The following is a 17453-nucleotide window of genomic DNA, read 5'->3' as shown; positions in this document are numbered from 1 at the left end:
TTGCCGTCACTACCTGGCTGGCTGGAGTCTGATATGTGAAAGGGCTGTTGGCCGGCTCTGGGTTTCCGTTTCTGGCGGTCAAGAGGGAGTTTTTCACTGCACGTGCGTTGCTTCTTGGATTGGCCACACACTGTGTTTGCGGGGTGGGGGCGGTTCTCCAAGGAAGGGGTTTTACCTCAACAAAGGTTCAGAACTAATCGAGAGTAGACATGCCCAGGCACTATGCTGATTGGCACACCATAGACAGACAGAAGAGGTCAGAGGTTGGACAGGCAGAAGGCCCCGTGGCTGCTACTAAGGGAAGCATTGTTGCTTGGTGGATAAGGTGGGACTCATGAGGTCCGGGTTCTGCTCCTGGCTCTCCACTGGCCTGCTGGGGGACTTTAGGTAAGTCACATCACAGCCCTGTGCCTCAGTTTCCCCTTCTGCAAAATGGGGATGATAATGCTGACCTCCTTTGTAAAGCGCTTTGAGATCTGCTGATGACAAACGCTAGATGAGAGCCAGATATTCTTATCATAGGCCTACACAGAGCTAGATTTACCAATGGCTACATTAAAATTCGTGATGGGTGAACTACCCGGATTTAGGAAGAACCTTCCCCTGTGTGGAGATTATTCCATAATTGCGCATTATGTGGTTTCTGGCACTTTCCTCCAAAGCATCTAGCACTGGCCATGGCTGGAGACAGGCTAGTGCATTAAATGACCGTCAGATCGATCTGGACTGGCAGTTCCTCTGAGAACTGAAGACATTTGCTCCCCTTTCCCCCCCCTCGCCTCATTATTTTTCACTTTCCCCTCTTGCATGTCTGGATTCCAGCTGGAAGGGGAAAGGCTGAGATCCTGTAAGGAGGCCTGTTCTGGCCAGATTTCTGTCCTAAATCTCAGACCCAAGAAGTCTGGATAAGACTCAAAGACACATCCATGCTTTCCGGAGCATGTCTGAACGGAATCATTTAGAGGTCTGCCCATTGCTAGCACTCAGCAGTGGTTTGGAGCAAGCCCAGACCTCATTTAGCCTCTAACTTGAATGTCAGAGCCGAGCCTGCCTGACGGGTCTGGGTGCTTCAGTTGCATTTTGATGTCTCTATTTGCTGTCCTGCATAATTGGATCAGCACAGAGACAGCCCCTGACCCTCAGGCTTCCTCCTTTCCTGTAGCCCCAGGGGCTATTTTTAATGGGTACCATATGTCAGCAAAATGTCCACTCCCCACCAGCACCTGTCTGGCAGGTGACTTCCAGAATAACTGCAGGCAGGTCATTAGCCGTGCTGCCTCAGTGGAAACTGACCAGCGGGGGAAACTAAATGGCATGCGTAATGGGTCCCTCCCAGGGTGCCACCTGGAACTGGGGTACCACCGAGCCCTCTGACCCACCAGCCTGGCCGCCCTCTCACACTGTGCCACTGTGACAAATTGCAAAGCCCTCCAAGCTTGGACTTTCACACAGGTAGGGACACACCCAGCTGCAGTTACACGCAGGCTCTTTATCCACCAGCCTCCCAGTCTAGGACCCCAGAGCAGTATGTCCTGCCCTGGTCAAATCTGGCCAGTATATGTGTTTAACACCTGGTCCACCTCTCCCTCAGTGTGAAGAGGACCGTGCACGCTTGTGATAACCAAGCTGAGATTTTCCCCAGGCTCCTTAGTCAAACGCATGCTGGTTTGGATTAAAACATAAAATAAGTTTATTAACTACAAATGATAGATTTTAAGTGATGATAAGTGATAGCAAACAGATCAAAGCAAATTACCTAGTAAATAAACAAAACCGCAAACTGAGCTTAACCTACTAGATAGGTAGGATGTGAATTAGCAAATTCTCACCCTGAGTGATAAACAGGCTGGCAAATTCTTAAGGCACAAGCTGCCTTTGCTTTGCAGCTTGGGTTTCCCAGGTTTTCATACACAGGCTAGAAATCCCTTTAGCCTGTGGCCATCACTACCCCCCGTTCAGTCTTTGTTCCTCAGGTGTTTCCAGGTGTGTTGTTGTAGGGAGAATGAGGTCCCATTATGATGCCATTTCCCCCTTTTATATCTTCTTCCCACTTGCTGGAGAGCTCTTTTCCTGTGACCTGGGTCGAACAGTCCCCGTTGTGTCGTGCTGTCTCTGAGAGGTTTCTATTGTACACAGTTCCTGGAGTAATCCCTGTGCTTGCGTGCATTTCCTCAGTACGCCATTAACATTGGCCTTTTTACTGTTGTACCTGAAAGGCGGCCTGTGGGTGTTTTCATCCTCACACCGTGTTTCCGTAACACATGCATAGCCAAACTTCATAACGTCACATACGCCGATAGCACATACAATCCAATGAGATATTAATGTCTAGCAGATCCAGACTTTTCGAATGATACCTCACAAGGTGCACTTTGTACAAAGCATATCCGAGTTACATGACAGTGGTGAATATTGGGGTGTCAGGGTGTCACACATGGACGTCAACATCAGATCCTCTCCGGAACTTACAAGCAGCCCAGGTGAAATGGGCAGCTAGGCTCTTCAATCCAGACAGCGGAAAGGGCACTGAATTGTCGCCTCTTCCCCAGATTATCTGGGCTTGGAAAGTTGTATCATGAACTAGACAGAGCAATTTCCTGCCTGGGCTGCTTTAAAGGGAAAGTGTTCACACTAGAGAATCAAATTGGTCTGTGCGGCTGCTGCTGTGTGTGTCTGAGGGTGGTTGCTGGGTGCTGCTGTGTGGAGTGGGGGAGAGCGTGTGTGGCGTGTAGTTGTGTGTGCTGCTCCAGGTGATGTTATGTCTAAAGTGTGTGTGGGAGGGCGCATGTAACTGTGAAGCTGAGGTAGGTATGATATTGGCTGTGTATGATTGTAATGCTGCTCTGTGTGGTGTGGGTGATACTGGGACCCATGTGCGTGGGTATGCTTGTGTGATACTGAGGGGTGTGTGTGTGAGTGACACTGCTCCCTGTGCGATTGGAGAATAAATTCTCCTCTCCTGGCCCTGGGCGTAAATCCAGAAGTCAGTGATGTTGCTGCTGCTTCACATCTGTGTAAGTGGGAGCAGAATCGGGCCCTGTGTGCACATCAGCGGGGGCAAAGCGAGCCCTGCGCACCGCGCGTTGAGCTGATTTTGCCAAATGCTGCACCGTCCTTTGGGATGTAAACATGAGCTCAGCCCGTCCTGCCACAGAGCCGGGTGTCGGGAGTGGGAATTCTCTGGCCCTGCTGATTATAGAACTAAGAGCGGGTGCCTGACTCCATCCCACCTGGGTATCTAGGATCCTAGCCCAAGATCCAGCGCTGTTTGCTGGGAATCCAACAACCTGCCTTAGATTTCTCTCTCCCTTCCCTTTCACCTGCCCTCCTCCCCTCCTCACATACTTGTCGCTGAAAACAGCAATCCCAAGTGGAGCGCTGGGCCCGGTGTTTCATTGCACAAGCCAGGCGTCATTCCCAGAGTATTTTCATCTTCTGAGTCAGAACTGAGCCCCTCATCCGTCTGGCTAAAGCCCAGGCTTACTTAGCTTTGTGCATATAAATCCTTCTCCTCCCAGAGCCTTCTAACTGTATTAGGTTGCAAAGCTAACTAGATTACTAGGGTATTAAAGAGCATTCTTACCATTCTCCGCCCCCTGGCCGGATGGCTCTGTTTCAAGAGGTTTGCCGTGAACGCAGAATGAATAAATGTAGGTGCTCTCAGCTGAGTACTTACGGGGTAATCTATTGCATCCAGCCTGGCTGGGACCCAGAATGCAACAGCAGGGGTGGCTGCAGGGCAGGACTGAGGTGCATTATGTGGGGAGTCCAGGATGGGGCTAGCGGCGGGGCTACAGGTTAGGGTGAGGTGCATTGTCAGAGCTGCGTGTGTGTTTGGGGGGTTGTGACTGCAATGGCCAGGCAGTGCAAATCAGGGTTGAGATGCACTAGCAGAGGTGCTGGGGAGATGACTGACTAGCAAGGAGGACGTCTAGGAAGGGGGCCGTACTCACACACTGATGGGCCTCTTCTAGTTGCAGGAAGGGCACCTGATGGTCCGGCATTTCCAGTACCTGAGGTGGTCAGCGTACAGGGATACGCCAGACTCCAAGAAGTCGTTCCTGCACCTGCTGGCCCAAGTGGAGAAGTGGCAGGAGGAGAGCGGCGATGGGAGGACAATCGTGCACTGCTTGTGAGTAGCCCCTGGAAAACAACAGCCTGCTCACCAGGGCTGGTGGCCAGCGGCTCCCGCCAGCCCACGTGCCCAAAGGACTAGAGGGGAGCGACCCCCATCAGCCCACCCACCCACCCTTAGTGCTGCCCAAGGGCCCTCCTGGGCGTGAAGTCTGTATTCTAAACAAGCCACCGTGGATGCAGTTCAGTGCACGCACAGCGCCGTGCAGGGACCTGGCAGCTGCCATCTTGGATTCCCTCTGATCCCTGTGGCGCGTTTTGAGGCATTTAAAAAACACCTGCCCAAAGCTCCGACCTCGCTAGCCTGGCTGGTGGAAATCGGTGTCAATCCGTTGAGCTCAGTGGAGCCACCCCTCCTGGACACCAGCTGAGGCCCAGGCCCGCTGCAGCCAGAATGGAAGCTGCTGACGTCACTGGGGGGTTGAGCAGGGCCCCGGGAGCCTGCCGGGCTTTTGAGGAGAAGAGGATGGAGGCGGCGGCTGAGTGATTGCGGTGCCGTGCTCTCCAGCAGGGCTGGTTACCGAGCTCGCACTCCGAGTGCGCTCAACCGTCCTCCGTCCATTTGCATGCATACGGGCATGCGCGCGCACAGAACCAGGGCATGATGAGTTTTCAAATCGACAGAGACAGCAGGCGAGCTTTTCATCAAAAATTAATTACAGCCTCGTCCATCTTCATTAGTCTAAGGCTAATTTGAGAGCGTCCTTTGTAAAATACGGCTCCCCGCCCCCTCGGAGCTTTGAGGAGATGAAGACCGGGAGGTAGGAGAGGGAGCAAGGCGAGGAGGAGGGTGTGGAGGCTGATAAATCAGAGGCCAGTGTGTCTGGCGAGGCTGATGCGTTCGCAGGTGGAGGCAGGATGTACCCAGTGGCGTTTGGCGCTAAGAGAACGATGGGACGTGAGCAATACACTGGGTTCTGAGGGCAGCCGCTATCCCAAATAGACCTCACAGATAAAGGGGGCACGAACAGGGGGACTGGAGCCATGGAGAGAGAAAGGAACATGCCCCAGTTACACAGGAATTGTGGCATAGCCAGGAATTGAACCCCGTGCTCTGAGTCCAGGCCCGATGATCTGCAAGACCCCAGCCTTCCTCGTTGTAGCGCCTCTGACAAGTCTTGGGGTATGGGGCCCCAGCCTGGGAATGAGCTTCCCACCACATGTGAACCAGTTTGGTCAGTTTGGAGTTAGGAGAATGTCTGTATCACATTGGGGCGGTGTCAGGTCACAGGTTTGCTTTGTAAGAGGTTCAGTCAGGCCCAGCCTGGCAGAGGGAAAACCCAGACCACTACCACATGAATTCTAGGGGAGCCGGCCCGGCCAGGAAACGCACGGTGTGAACAGCTCCTAGCAGAAACCACCCTCAAATTCCTTCCGATACGCCAGAGACAGCAAAGTGAGATCCCTCGTCTCAATGAGAGGCTCCTACCACAGACCCCAGGGGTCCCCCATTGCTCGCCCCCTGCCAGAGTGAAAATTCCTAGCCCTTGTCTTCCATCTCTGAGTCAGGTTCTGATCCAGGACGATACTTCGGCTCGCTCCCCAGAGCTACTTAACTTCCTTAACAGGCCCCTGGCAGGGAGAACAGGAGGATGATGAGGCAGGATGGTCCATGGTTATGGTGCTGGCCTGGGTTCAACTCCCTGCTATAGCCCAGACTTGGGAAAGTCACTTAGTCCCTGTGCCTCCATTTCCCATCCCCTGGGGATAACAGCACTGTCCTACCTCACAGGGGGCGTCCTGAGGATTCAGACAGTAAAGATTATGAGGGGCTCAGACACTGCGGTGAGTTGGAAACAAGTTCCACAGCCCTGAAGAAAAGTTCACGCCTCTGTAATTGCCAGGACCACACTTGGTACCTTGTATTAAACTAGCTACAGCCCCGGCTCCCCACCAGCCCTCTGGTACAGGGGCCCGTGGCACCGTTTGCACAGCCATTGCATCCTCTGGAGTTCCGGGGTGTCCGGCCCGTCCTGGCGACGGGTGGCTCTAAGGAATCCGTTTGCTCTCTGACTTGCTTCTCCGACTCCTCACTCTGGCAGTAGCTCGTCTTTTCTCACTGAAAAGGGGAAGGTATTATCCGCTGCAGCAAGTGCTGATGCGCACACGGGTGCCTGCAACTAGTCACCCTGACTGGAACTGGCCTGATTTTCAGAGGCATTGCGTGCTGGCAGCTCGCATTGCAATCTGAATATCAAGCCACTTATCAAGGCCCCCACGTTGAAAGCATTGGCATTTGCCTCTCCATGCTCCACTTCCTACCTCCCGGCATTACAGAGCTGAATTCACTAAAGCCTGTCAAACACTAGCAGATCCTCAGGGGAAAGAGGCCAGCCATTGCAGTTGGTTTGCTCTGTTTCGCTGAGGCGGCTTTTGGGGCAGCTGCTCTGTGGGTCTCCTCGTGCGCTGGCTCTCCACTGACTGACTCCGTGTATGTCTCCCGCTAGGAATGGGGGTGGTCGGAGCGGCACTTTCTGTGCCTCTACCATGATCCTGGAGATGATCAAGTGTCACAACTTGGTGGATGTTTTCTATGCTGCAAAGACCCTCCGCAACTACAAGCCAAATATGGTCGAGACCTTGGTAAGTGCTGAACGACTGCCCCTGCCCCGTCCCTTATAGATTCATAGATTCTAGGACTGGAAGGGACCTCGAGAGGTCATCGAGTCCAGTCCCCTGCCCGCATGGCAGGATCAAATACTGTCTAGACCATCCCTGATAGACATTTATCTAACCTTCTGCCTGCCTCCCACGTGTCAGAAAGTCCTGCTGGGCAGCCAAGGCACACTGGGGTCCAGTTAATCCAGCCTGGGCCGGGGAGCTGGGAGAGACAAACACCAAGCCAGCGCGGATGGATTCATCTCAGCCTGGCACCTCCTGCCCCTGCCCCAGCCACTTGCTGCACGTGGCTTGGGTGCATCCCGGAGTATGAGGCAGTAACCTCGGAGTGTGATTGCTGGGCTCAGGCCCTGAAGAACAAAGGGGGCGGTTTGTAGTTAATTCACTGGATATGATTCCAGCTGTTCCTGGGGGTTAGGAGGGGTCCTGGCTGAGGAGCAAAGGGGAGCAGCCTTGTGGAGCATTTTCTGGTCTCAGGCCGGTCTCCTTGTTCTGATGCGCCCACTGTCAGATGGACACCAGGTGCAGCCAGATCGGTTGGCCCCCAAAGCAGGCCACTGCTGGTGGTTTCAGCAGAGTTTCCCTGGGGGTGAATTCATACCCCAAACTCGGGGAGTGCAGATCTGAACGGAGACTGGAGAATGGGCTGGGAGGCGCCTGGGGCTGAGCCGGCTGGGTCCGGCACTGCGCTGCGTCGCACAGACGCCATACCAGAGCAGACCTGTCGCCCACCCAGGGTAGCGACCTGATCCTCGCAGCGGGGCCAGTGGTGACTGCACCCTTCCGCCCTGCTCCCATGCCATGGTGCGCAGGATGACGGTGCTGAACAAGGACATGGTCCCACGTGATCCCGCCTGCAGTGCCTTGCTGTGACAAAGCCCCACAGGACACTGGGGAGCTCGGGTCTCTGCCCACCCATCTCCTGGGTGGGATATGAGGGACGGGGAAGAGTCACTCACATCCCGCCAGGGACAACAGGGCCTCCAGGGGGTTGCGTTCGCCTGTGGTGGCCCTGCCTTTTCTATCTCCGAGCACCAGAACCCATCATGCACACACCACCTGCTAAACACAACCTAACGACTCCTGCGTAGGAACAAAAGAAATCCTAACAATGGTTTAGGCCCATTACTAGATGGAGATGGTAAACCCCTTAATCGCGATGCAGAAAAGGCAGACGTGGTCAGTAAATATTTCTGTTCTGTATTCAGAAAGAAGCGTGTTGATGTGTTTGTGGCACGTGAAAATGATGTCTGGGAGAGGAGGAGGATTTCCAGTCCATTGGTAACCAAGGAGGATGTTGAATGATGTCGGCTAGGGATAAACGTTTTTAAAGAAGCAGGCTTGGATAGCTTGCACCCAAGAGTCCTAAAAGAGTTGGCTGAGGAGATCTCTGATGTAAATTTTTAATAAGTCTGGGAATACCGGGGAAGCTCCAGAAACCTGGAAGAGTGCTAATGTGCCAATATTCAAAAAGGGCAAGTGGAATGACCCAGATCGCTGTAGGCTGACTAGCCTGACATCAATCCCGGCCAAAATAACGGAAAAATTGATATGGGATTCAATTCATAAAGAATTAAAGGAAAGGAATATAATTTTTTTTTTTTTTTTTTTTTTTTTTTTTAATGGAGATATCCTATCTCCTAGAGCTGGAAGGGACCTTGAAAGGTCATCAAGTCCAGCCCCCTGCCTTCGCTAGCAGGACCAAGTACAGATTTTTCCCCAGATCCTTAAGTGGCCCCCTCAAGGATTGAACTCACAACCCTGGGTTTAGCAGGCCAATGCTCAAACCACTGAGCTATCCCTCCCCCATACCAGCCAATATGGTTTTATGGAAAATAGGTCTTGATTTCGTTCTTTGGGGTGATTACGAATTTGGTTGACGAAGGTCACTGCATAGAGGTAATGTACTTAGACGCTTGTATGGCCTTTGACTTTGTACCACATGACATTGTGATTGGAAAATTAGCATTATCCAATGTCAGTAAAGCGTATGTGAAATGGAGTAAGAACTGGCTAACTGACTGATCTCAGTCAGTGGCGAGTGATCAAGTGAAATCACTGCTGATAAAATTTGCGGATGATGCAAAGGTAGGCAGAGCAGTAAACAAAGTTGAGGACAACTCCGGATTCTGTGAAGGGGATCAGCTTGGTGGGTTTAAAGCTACTCTAAGGAGGACACTGCTGCTTTCGATGTGACTGGCCGACTGCTGTAGGTTAGGAGGGGAGCACTTCGCATTGCTCTGGGTGTGTGCCCTTGAGGGGCTGGAAGAATGGAGGTGCAATGAGGTGCACTGGCAGAGCTGGGACCAGATAGCGGGTGCTGCAGATGAGGAGGTAAGTGCAGAGCTGTGTGTAGGATGGAGGGTGTGTTTACGGTGCACCCAGTAGGGTTGCCAACCCTCCTGGTTTCGCTGGGAGTCTCCCGGAATCGGGTTCTATCTCCCGGAGGTTACTGAAGCCAAACCAGGAGATTTTAGGCCATTAAATGTCGGGCGGCGCAGCGGGGCTAAGGCTAGAGACAAGCAAATCATGGCCAAGTGCCAGCTCAGGGGCGTCTACTCTGCAACCAGAGGTGTGGCCACAGCCCGTGTAGTGGGGGCCCAGGGCTAAGGCAGGCTCCCTACCTGACCTAGCTTTGCGTGGTTCCCGGAAGCGGCCGCGAGGTCCCTGCAGCCCCATGGTGCATGGGCGGCCAGGGAGGCTCCACATGCTGCCCCCACCCTAAGTGCCAGCTCTGCAGCTCCCATTGGCAGGGAACCATGACCAATGGGAGCTGCGGGGGCGGTGCCTACGGGTGCGAGGACAGCATGCGGAGCCTCCCTGGCTGCCCATGCGCCTAGGGGCTGCAGGGACCTGGCGGCTGCTTCCTGGGTTGGAGCTTCCTGGGAACTAAGCGCCACCGGGACCCCGAACCCCCCTCCCGCACCCCTACCTCCTGCCCCAGCCCAGAGCCCCATCCTGCACCCCAAATCCCTCATCACTGGCCCCACCCTAGAGCCTGCACCCCCAGCCCAGAGCCTGCACCCTCCCCAACCCTCTGCCCCAGCCCGGAACCCCTTCCCGCATCCAAACTCCCTCCCGCACCCCAACCTCCTGCCCCAGCCCAGAGCCCCATCCTGCACCGCAAATCCTTCATCCCTGGCCTCACCCCAGAGCCCGCACCCCCTCCCGCACTCCAAACCCCTTGGCCCCAGCCCGGAGCCCCCTCCTGCATCCCCAGCCCCACCCAAGAGCCTGCACCCCCAGCTGGAGTCCTCATCCCAACCCCCTGCCCCAGCCCAGAGCCCTCTCCCGCACTCCAAAGCCCCCATCCCTGGCCCCACCCCGAGCCCGCACCCCCAGCTGGAGTCCTCATCCCTCCCCTCACCCCAACCCCCTGCCCCAGCCCAGAGCCCTCTCCTGCACCCCAAGCCCCCCAGCCCCACCCCGAGCCCACACCCCCAGCTGGAGCCCTCACCCCTTTCCCTCACCCTAACCCCCTGCCCCAGCCCGGTGAAAGTGAGGAGGGTGGGGGAGAACGAGCGAAGGAGGGAGGAGGGAATTGAGCGAGCGGGGGCAGGGCCTCGGGGAAGGGGCGAGGCAGAGGGTGGGGCAGGGGTGTTCGGTTTTGTGCCGTTAGACAGTTGGCAACCCTACCTACATCTGGTTGGGGTCAAAGCTACACAGGGGTCAAGTCGGGGGTTTTATCACTTTGCGAGAGGAATCCGAGTGGTTTGTTGCGTTTTTCAAAGCAAGGTGGCCAGCATGTTCGCATTGCCTGGATTATAAAATCCCTCGCTCTAAAACCGAAATGGCTTTGGGAGGGATGTGCTTTGCATTAGGAATTAAACCGGGGTTGGGCGGGGGGAGAACAAGTAATAAAAAAGCGCAGTGACAGGCATGAAGTCGTCAAGCCCAAAGGTATTACAAAAAAAGCAGCATTTCGGATCAGAACACAATCTTCTCCCAGGCTTAAATGAACCTGAAATGTCTATTCTAGGAAACTCAATCTAATGGAGCCACTGTGGGCCAGATCTCCCACTGGGGCAAATTGGGGTAGCCTCTCTGAAGTCAGGGGATCTGCTCCACTTCAGACTAGCTCCGGTTCCCCGTGGGCCTTCCCCCACCCCACACACTAGCTGCCCGTGGGGGGTTATTTTTACATTATTATAAAAGGAAACAATCCCTTTCCTTAATCCAAAAGCATTCTGTGGTTTTAATCTCTGCGGCTGCCTCCTCTCTTTGATTTCCTTCCCCCGGGACCCCCCCGACACACACCTGGGCCAGCCTAGTGGTACCCACCCCTCTGCGCGGCTAATTGGATTCTTTTTGAAGGCCCACTGATGCTTCCCGCAGAGCTTGCTGGAGGATTGTGCTTTAGAAACACTTAGCTCTCTTGCATAGATTTCCTGTGCATGGGATTTTGTGCCCCCTCCTGTCTTTGTGTTTGCGAAGGGAATTGCATGCAAACAGGATCCTTGTTGCTCTGAGAGGGTCCCAAAGCTCATCCCCCTCCCAAAGTCACAGCTATCCTCTGCTTGTGATGTACTGTGTCCAGTTTTGGGCCCCCCACTACAGAAAGGATGTGGACAAATTGGAGAGAGTCCTTCGGAGGGCAACAAAAATGATTAGGGGGCTGAGGCACATGACATATGAGGAGAAGCTGAGGGAACTGGGCTTGTTTAGTCTGCAGAAGAGACGAGTGAGGGGGGATTTGATAGCAGCCTTCAACTATCTGAAAGGGGGCTCCAAAGAGGACGGAGCTCGGCTGTTCTCAGTGGTGGCAGATGACAGAACAAGGAGCAATGGTCTCAAGTTGCAGTGCGGGAGGTCTAGGTTGGATATTAGGAAACACTATTTCACCAGGAGGGTGGTGAAGCACTGGAATGTGTTACCTAGGGAGGTGGTGGAATCTCCATCCTCAGAGGTTTTTAAGGCCCGGCTTGACAAAGCCCTGGCTGGGATGATTTAGTTGGGGATTGGTCCTGCTTTGATCAGGGGGTTGAGCATTGAGTCCCAAATGGGGTTGGGAACCAGAGGAGTAGATGGGCACATGCTCTGCTAGTGGAAAAAGGGCTCATTCCGTTAAAGGCACCAGTGCCGCTCTGTCACCCTGGGCTGATGCCTGACTCGGTGCATCCATGCACGACCGTGCTCTTAGAGTGTACGCTGTCCAGGGCAGAAAGATACTAGTAAACTTTAGGGCCTATCTAAATAAATACATAATAATCCTCCCATTAAGAGGGGAAGTTGTTATTTTTAGCCCTTCCTCTAATGGGAAAATAAGATCCTGTATATCTTCTAAATATAGATAAATCAATGCACAGGGTAGCAATTCTAGCCAGGGGAATTTTCACACAGGACGTAAGTCGTAGCCACAAAATATATGCAGACAAGGGTACTTTCATTGCGCCCACTCAACCCAGACTGGCGCAGGTACCAATTAACTGTCCCTGTACCAAGGGAACGGCAATGACGCAGCTGTGCTCCTGGTGGAGGCATCCAAGCCATTGCACCGAGAGGAAGGCTGTAAGTCTTTGCTGCAGGGAGCCATTTGTTTAGGGCTCTCTTCCTTGAATGGGAACGGTAAGACTCCCCTGATGCCAGTATTCCCAGGATCGGGCCCTTCAGCAGCCTTAGGGGGGCTTATATATGCATGCATCTGTTGGCACGTGCAGTCCCCTACTTCGTACATGCAAGGGTGGGCTTAGAGCGACATGCACGGATGTGTAGCAGATGCAGCAAAGATCCCCCACGCCTGGCTGACCTCGTGTCTCGTCCTGTCTCAGGTGGGGACTGCCATTGACACTAATGAGGAACCAATTCCATGCGGCAAAGCCCTTTCCTCCCTCCCCCACAATTGGCACGAATTGACTCCCTTGTGGGCAGACTTGGCGGGGAGGCTGAGAAATGAACAGACTGAGCTCCCCTTTCTTTTCTAGATTATAGGTTTTCTGAGTCAGGGCCGAGCTGCACTGGCCAGGTGATTTGTAGGATGCTTGTGCTTCCGTTGCCAAGGCTGGATAATCCAGGACCTTAGTCCCCAGGTCTGACCCCAGGCACCTTTCACCAGTGTCAAGTGCATTCTTTTTTTTGAATGAATGGGTAATGTTCAGGGGGGGCTGGAACAGTTTGTAGAGTGGGGGTGGCTGAGAGCCATTGAACCTTGTATATGATGGAAACCCCTTCAAGCGAGAGGGTGCGGGAGCACCCCTCGTCCTAGCACCTCTGGTAATGTTACGAGAGTGTTCCCCAAAAGCACTGTCTGGATCTATGTAGGTAGGTAGTTCATAGCTGACAGTGCCAGCAGATGGCGCTCAAGAGCGCGCAGCAGACGCAGAGCTGGTTGGAAAGGCTCGGAAGGAATGGTTTTTCCACTGGAAAATACCAATTTTGTCAAACGTGAAACGTTTTGTGGAAACGTGTCACCAATGATGAAAATTCTTTTGGGAAGAAAAATGGCAAAAAGCATTTCTCTGAGGTTGAATTATCGCATTCGAACCTATTCAAACTAGAACCTTTTGATTTTCCATTTTGAACTGACTTTTCATTTAATTTTTTTAAGTACTATAATAGAATTAATTAATGGGGAAAAGTGAAAATTGGAACAAAAGGTTTTGATAGACCTGAAGCATTTTTTTTCTCCAGAATTTCATTTTGCAGGAAATTTAGAAATTTCTTGTTTTCCTTCTATTTTGGAGCCACAGAAATTTCAAAATTGTGAAACTGCAAAGTCTGGTTCCTGCTCTGCTATATTCAGAGGCTTCTAGGACCAGTAAAACCTCTTGTGCAGTACAACGGGCTTACGCTGGGCAGCTCTTCACGCATTTCTTTTCTTCTTCTTCTTAAAGGAACAGTATCATTTCTGCTACGACATAGCACTGGAATACCTGGAATCACTGGAGACAAGATAGCATCGTGCCGGAAGATGGAAAGCAAATGTTTGTTTAGGGTTCACGCCAAACATGCATTTTGCACTCGGACTTTGAGCTAGTGCGACTGGCGAGGGGGGGAGGGGAATAATAATGGACGGAATAAAAAAAATACAATAATGAAAAACAAAAGGCAGGACGTGGGGAAATGTCGGCCATGATAGAGCGTCATCCTCCTGCTCTCCATCTCCCAAGCCCTCTTTCCACCCTCATGGGACAGAGCTCAAACGGGTTGGTTGCCAGCACTCGTTCTATTACATGGTGATGCCTCCGTGACAGCCAGGACTGTGAAACGTACAAGGGCGAATAAGAGGACTTCACCCGTGGACACCTTTGGACACATCCAGCGCACGGAGCAGACCATGGCTAAAGCAGAAGCAAAGTAGGAAGGGAAAAAAGAGAAATTCCAGCCTGTTTCTCAGTGATGGTTACAAAGGATTTATGGAAACAACAATAGTTGGGTTTTTTGAATTGTATTTTAAGTCTAAGCAGCTTTTCAGAGGAGCCCAGAAGGTCCTCTGCAGGCTTTGGCCTCTGTGGAGACACAAGCCATGTTGGAGTGAAGACACTAAAGCGAGTTGTGTCGTTTTCAGTCTCAGTTTTAATCATGAGTTTGATGTTCGCTAATGGATGCCAGCTTCCCGAGAGAGAGTCCTATTTTATTTGTGTGTGTCCCCAGAGCATATAGCCCCTTGGCAGATGTGGGAATGGGGGAATCCAGGTTGTGTAACACTGGGCAGGGGCATAACGGCTGCTCCTGTCCAGTGCTCACACCCAGCCTAAGCTATCCTGCCGAGGTTTTCTGAAGTGGCTAAGTGATTTTGGGTGCCTCAAACTTTTGGGTGCCCACAACGAGGTATGTTAAAGACCTCTGATTTTCAGAGGGTGAGTTCTCAGCCCTTCCTGGAAGGTCCTTTCAAGGTGTCTCAAACTGGGTGCCCAAAAGTTGAGACGAGCACAATCACCTGGTCATCTTGGCCTTCCGCGAGTGTTGTTTCACAGCCTCCTGGAACCAGTCGCCTTGCCACTGGCTGCTGCTGCGCTCAAAGGACACCAGCAGTCAGCAACTAAGCAGGAAGGGACCTTCTAAGTGGGCTGAGTCAGTGTTGCCAGCACCAGATGGCACGTGGGAATAGGTCTGGGCTGGGTAGCCACAGCTAGAAGCAGTGGGGGCCTCAGAAGTAAGGCCAAAATATTTCAGTCAGGAGGGTCAAATACAACCCTCAGGTTGGAGCCAGGTAAATCCAGAGGAACCCCACAGAGTGGCCAGATCCTGCTCTCAATTACAGCTGGTGTAAATCAGAGTGTTTCCTTTTGAAGCCAGTGGGACAAAATCTACTATGGTAAATGCAGAGGAATTCCATTGCAATGGCAGCCCGGAGGCTGCAGGCGGTTACACCCTGGTAAATCTAGATCCAACTAAGGGTATGTCTTCACTACCCGCCGTATCGGCGGGTAGCAATCGATTTATCCGGGATCGATATATCGCGTCTCGTTAAGACGCGATATATCGATCCCCGAACGCGCTCCCCGTCGACTCCGGAACTCCACCAGAGCGAGCGGCGGTAGCGCAGTCGACGGGGGAGCCGCGGCCGTCGATCCCGCGCCGTGTGGACCCCAGGTAATTCGATCCAAGATACTTCGACTTCAGCTACGCTATTCGTGTAGCTGAAGTTGCGTATCTTGGATTGATCCACCCCCAGTGTAGACCAGCCCTAAGTGATATTTGTAGCAAGTCCTCCGTTACCAGGGCAGGTTTCTCGTCTCTGAAATGGGAGCAGAATCTGTCCCAGGGGTGGGCAAACCACGGCCTGTGGGCTGCTTCCGGCCCGTCAGACGTTTTTATCCGCCCCTCGAGCTCCCGCCGGGGAGCGGGGTTGGGGGCTTGCTCCAGCCCAGAGCACCCGCCGAGGAGCAGGATCAGGGGCTTGCCCTGCTCCACCCGCCCTGCGCTCCCGAGCCCCCGACTCACAATTCCCTGGATGAGCACCATCTTCCAACACACACAGCCACACTGCGCAGGTGCGACATCACTGTGCTGTTTCCTGGATCAGAACCCCCCCACCCACGCGGCAGTGCACCCAATCTCCTCCCGCTCTCCTACGGCCCCACCCTCCTGCCATGGAACATTATTGATGTGGCCAAACTTTAGGGTTTCTGGTTGGGTTGATCCCACCTATTGACGGGGGTTGGTGTCAGCGGTCACTTTATTTCATCCTGCTGTCAGGGCTGGAAGAAAGGTTCATTCCAGCAGGACGCAGCCCAGGCAGTCTTCAGCTCTTGGGGTGATGTACAGCAAGGTTTCTCCTCCGTAGCTCAGCCCCGGAATCCTTTTGTGTTTCTCTGTTACCCTCAGCAGGTATTAACTTGGAGCGGGTTGTGGGCCCCTGACAGCCAGTCTGACTTGGGCTTGGCCTGGAATTCCCCTGGAATTCCCCTCTATTCGGCATTGGTGAGGCCTCATCTGGAGTACTGTGTCCAGTTTTGGGCCCCATGCTACAAGAAGGATGTGGAAAAATTGGAAAGAGTCCAGCGGAGGGCAACACAAATGATTAGGGGGCCGGAGCACATGATTTATGAGAAGAGGCTGAGGGAACTGGGATTGTTTAGTCTGCAGAAGAGAAGAGTGAGGGGGGATTTGATAGCTGCTTTCAACTACCTGAAAGGGGGTTCCAAAGAAGATGGAACTAGACTGTTCTCAGTGGTACCAAGTGACAGAACAAGGAGGAATGGTCTCAAGTTGCAGTGGGGGAGGTCTAGGTTGGATATTAGTAAAAGCTTTTTCACTAGGAGGGTGGTGAAGCACTGGAATGGGTTACCTAGGGAGGTGGTGGAATCTCCTTCTTTAGAGGTTTTTAAGGTCAGGTTTGACAAAGCCCTGGCTGGGATGATTTAGTTGGGGATTGGTCCTGCTGTGAGCAGGGGATGGGACTAGATGACCTCCTGAGGTCCCTTCCAACCCTGAGATTCTATGATTCTATGAACCCGATGGTTTAACTGTCGCTTGTTTTCAGTGTTCACAGGTGAGCTGTTAAAAAGCCACTTTGCCATCCCAGATCTGTGAGGGCTCAGTGCTCCACTGAGCGGCTCAGTTCCAGCCTTGTGCCACGAACGGCTCGAACGAGCAGCAGCCGGATGGAGGCACGTGTGCTATCTGCCACCCTAGACTCAGAGAGCTGGGGGTTGCCAGTTTGACTCGAAGACCAGGCTCTGCTCTTCCGCTCCAAGACAGAATTACTGCTCTGCTTTATGGTGCTGTGTGCAGCCAACCCTTCTACTATCTGCTCCTTTCCATCGCTACGCCCAGGCTGTCAATGATTCCCTCTAGCTAAGCTACCTCTGTGTCTTTGTAGCTTCCCTGAGCCCCAGTGACCACCACGAACAGGGGACCACTTACCCTACCATATTGGACTGTGCCATGGTATGTGTGGGGCCTCCTAGACTTTGACTGGGAAATGCCGTGCTAAATTCAACCATCACCCAATTCAGCCTACAGGAACCCTCGGTAGTTCATCTGTTCAGAGAGGAATCAGAGCTGAAGGGCAATTCCTCAGTTTGTATTAATTGGCATGGCTGCATTGCAGTCAGTGGAGTGATGCTGATGTACGCCAGCTAAATATCTGGCCCTGTAAGTCCAGTAACTCTTCATAGAAGTGTAGGACTGGAAGGGACCTCGAGAGGTCTTCTAGCCCAATCCCCTGCACTCAAGGCACGACCATAGGTGCCGACTTCCCCGCTGTCCCCTGGGTCCTCGACCCCAGCTCTGCTCCGCCACTGCCCCCACTCCAC

At 53.1% G+C, this 17453-nt stretch overlaps 1 protein-coding gene across 5 annotated transcripts in view; it reads left to right on the top strand.

The window, feature by feature from the left end:
* Positions 1–16839, top strand: part of PTPRU (protein tyrosine phosphatase receptor type U) — a 282850-nt gene extending 266011 nt beyond the window's left edge. For 4 of the 5 annotated variants that reach the window (XM_065576905.1, XM_065576903.1, XM_042857342.2 and 1 more), the window contains 3 exons: positions 3975–4132; positions 6582–6717; positions 13584–14256. In XM_065576905.1, coding sequence (XP_065432977.1) covers positions 3975–4132; positions 6582–6717; positions 13584–13646 — 357 coding nt within the window. In that variant the 3' untranslated portion in view covers positions 13647–14256. Of the gene's footprint in view, positions 1–3974; positions 4133–6581; positions 6718–13583; positions 14257–16678 lie in introns of those variants that run through there. The other variant, XM_065576904.1, reaches the window with a different exon arrangement.
* The last annotated feature ends 614 nt before the right edge of the window (positions 16840–17453 follow it).

The sequence above is a fragment of the Chrysemys picta genome, chromosome 23, assembly GCF_011386835.1.
Source record: "Chrysemys picta bellii isolate R12L10 chromosome 23, ASM1138683v2, whole genome shotgun sequence".
Classification (NCBI taxonomy): domain Eukaryota; kingdom Metazoa; phylum Chordata; order Testudines; family Emydidae; genus Chrysemys; species Chrysemys picta.
The sequence above is the reverse complement of the archived record's forward strand: the minus strand, read 5'-3'. Positions and strand labels throughout refer to the sequence as shown.